A 2,500-nucleotide genomic window follows, 5' to 3' on the forward strand; every position below is an offset into this window, starting at 1 on the left:
TCCGGTGGGCTGACGTCTTCATCCTGATGTATTCCGTGACAGACAAATGCAGCTTCGACGACTGCAACAGACTCAAGTTCCTCATCAACTATAACAAGAGGAAGAGAAGGATCGCCAGCCCGACATCGAAGGTGAGGGGGCGTGGGGGAGGGGGGGGGAGAGAGATGAGATGGAAGGAGGGGGACGGGGTGGAGGGTGGAGGAGGGAGAGGAGTGAGAGAGTGGAGGAAGGGAGGGGGGAGGGGGATGAGTGGAAGGAGGAGGACGGGGTGGAGGGTGGAGGAGGGAGGGGTGGAGGGTGGAGGGAGGGAGAGGGGGAGGAGATGAGGTGGAAGGAGGGGGAGGGGGTGGAGGGTGGAGGAGGGAGAGGGGGAGGGAGATGAGGTGGAAGGAGGGGGAGGGAGTGGAGAGTGGAGGAGGGGAGAAGAGGTGGAGGGAGATGAGGTGGAAGGAGGGGGAGGGGTGGAGGGTGGAGGAGGGAGAGGGGTGGAAAACGGAGGGGGTGGAAGGAGAGGGAGGGAGATGAGGTGGAAGGAGGAGGGGAGGGGGTGGAGGGGTGAAGAGGGGGTGGCTAGTGGAGGAGGGAAATGAGGTGGAACGAGGGGAGGGGGTAGAAGTTGGATGAGGGAGATGGGAGGAGATAGGAGGGAGGTGGAAGAGGTGGAGGAAGGAGGGGGAAGGGGTGGAGGATGGATGAGGGAGAGGAGTGGAGGTGGAAGAAGGGGAAGGAGTGGAGGGTGAAGGAGGGAGATGAGGTGGAAGGAGGGATATAGGGTAGAGGGAGGGAGAAAGGAGGAGAAAGAGGGAGAGGGAGCGGGAGTGGTGGAGGGGAGTTAGAGGAAGGAAGAGGTGAAGGAGTCGAAGGTAGAGGATAGGTGGATGCGGGAGAAGGATAGAAATGAAGGAGGAATAAGGGGGAGGTGGATGAGGGAGAGGTGAATAAATAGTAAGTAAGGGAAGTGGAGAGATAGGAATAGGGTAGTGAAAGGGGGATAAAAAGGGGGAAGTAGGTGAGTGAGAGAGTGAGTGAGACGGAGAGAGAGAGAGAGAGAGAGAGAGAGAGAGAGAGAGAGAGAGAGAGAGAGAGAGAGAGAGAGAGAGAGAGAGAGAGAGAGAGAGAGAGAGAGAGAGAGAGAGAGAGAGAGAGAGAGAGAGAGAGAGAGAGAGAGAGAGAGAGAGAGAGAGAGAGAGAGAGAGAGAGAGAGAGACAGAGACAGAGAGAGACAGAGAGAGAGAGAGAGAGAGAGAGAGAGAGAGAGAGAGAGAGAGAGAGAGAGAGAGAGAGAGAGAGAGAGAGAGAGAGAGAGAGAGAGAGAGACGTAGTTGTGATATTACATGTCAAATCATACTTTCTTTCTCACTGAAAAGGTTAAATGTTTGCACATATACTTAGAGTATCATGATACTGAGTTTTGATCATAGCATATAATACAAATTGTAAAAAAATATATATTTTAAACAATTTCCTTTAACCTACTCCCGCCTCTTCCCCTCGCTCTCTCTCTCTCCCTTTCCTTCCCCCAATCCCTGACGCCATCCTCCCCCCACCCCACCCAAATCCTCCTCCTTCCCCCTTTCTTCTCATCTTCTCTCACTTTTGGCTCCTTCTTCCTCGCTCTTTCTCTCTCTCTTTCTTTCTTTCTTTCTTTCTCTCTCTCTCTCTCTCTCTCTCTCTCTCCTCCACTTCCCCTACCCCTCTCGTTCTCTATCCCCTACCCCCCATCCCCCTTCTCCTCCCATCATCCCCCTCCCTACCATCCCCCCTTCCCACCTTCCTCTCTCCCCCTCCCCACATCTCCCCACCTCTCCATCCCCATCTCCCCTCCATCCCATTTCCCCATCCTCCTCCCTCCCCTCCCTACCTTCCCCCACCCCTCCACCCCACCATTCCCCCTCCCTACCTTCCTCCCTCCCTCTCCATCATCCCCTCTCGTCCCTCACCATCCCACCTCCATCCCCACCTTCCTCCCTCCCCTCGCCCCTTCCCCCTCCTCTCTCCCTCCCCTCGCCCCCTTCCGCCCCTCCTCTCTCCTTCCCCTCGCCCCCTTCCCCCTCCTCCATCACCGCCCCACCCCTCCTTCCCCCTCCTCCCTCACCACCACACCTCCATCCCCACCTTCCTCCTTCACCTCCCCACCCCTCCTTCCCCCTCCTCCCTCACCACCCCGCCCCTCCTCCCTCACCACCCCTCGCCCCCTTCCCTCACCACCCCACCCCACCTCGTCCCCCTTCCCCCCTCCTCCCTCCCCTCGCCCCCTTCCCCCTCCACCCCCTACAGGAGAGCGCGTGGGAGGTCCCAGTGGTCCTCGTCGGCAACAAGAAGGACCAGGGAGGCGACCGCATGGTGAGCAGCGAAGATGGACTCAAGAGAAGCCGGGACATCGGCTGCCACGCCTTCCACGAGATCTCCGTCAGAGAGAGCATCGAGGAGGTAAGTCGAGGGGTTGTGTGGTGGTGGGGGTGGTGGTGAAGTGGGATGGGGTGGGTTTGGATTGGGTGGG

General features: G+C 58.2%; 1 protein-coding gene across 2 annotated transcripts in view; it reads left to right on the forward strand.

Moving 5' to 3' along the window:
• Window positions 1-2,500, forward strand: part of LOC113813669 (ras-related and estrogen-regulated growth inhibitor) — a 95,201-nt gene that overhangs the window by 74,859 nt on the left and 17,842 nt on the right. For both annotated transcript variants that reach the window (XM_070139118.1, XM_070139119.1), the window contains exons 4-5: window positions 1-131; window positions 2,278-2,430. The exon at window positions 1-131 is cut by the window's left edge and continues 31 nt beyond it. In XM_070139118.1, coding sequence (XP_069995219.1) covers window positions 1-131; window positions 2,278-2,430 — 284 coding nt within the window. The remainder of the gene's footprint in view (window positions 132-2,277; window positions 2,431-2,500) is intronic.

The sequence above is a fragment of the Penaeus vannamei genome, chromosome 25 (assembly GCF_042767895.1).
Source record: "Penaeus vannamei isolate JL-2024 chromosome 25, ASM4276789v1, whole genome shotgun sequence".
Classification (NCBI taxonomy): domain Eukaryota; kingdom Metazoa; phylum Arthropoda; class Malacostraca; order Decapoda; family Penaeidae; genus Penaeus; species Penaeus vannamei.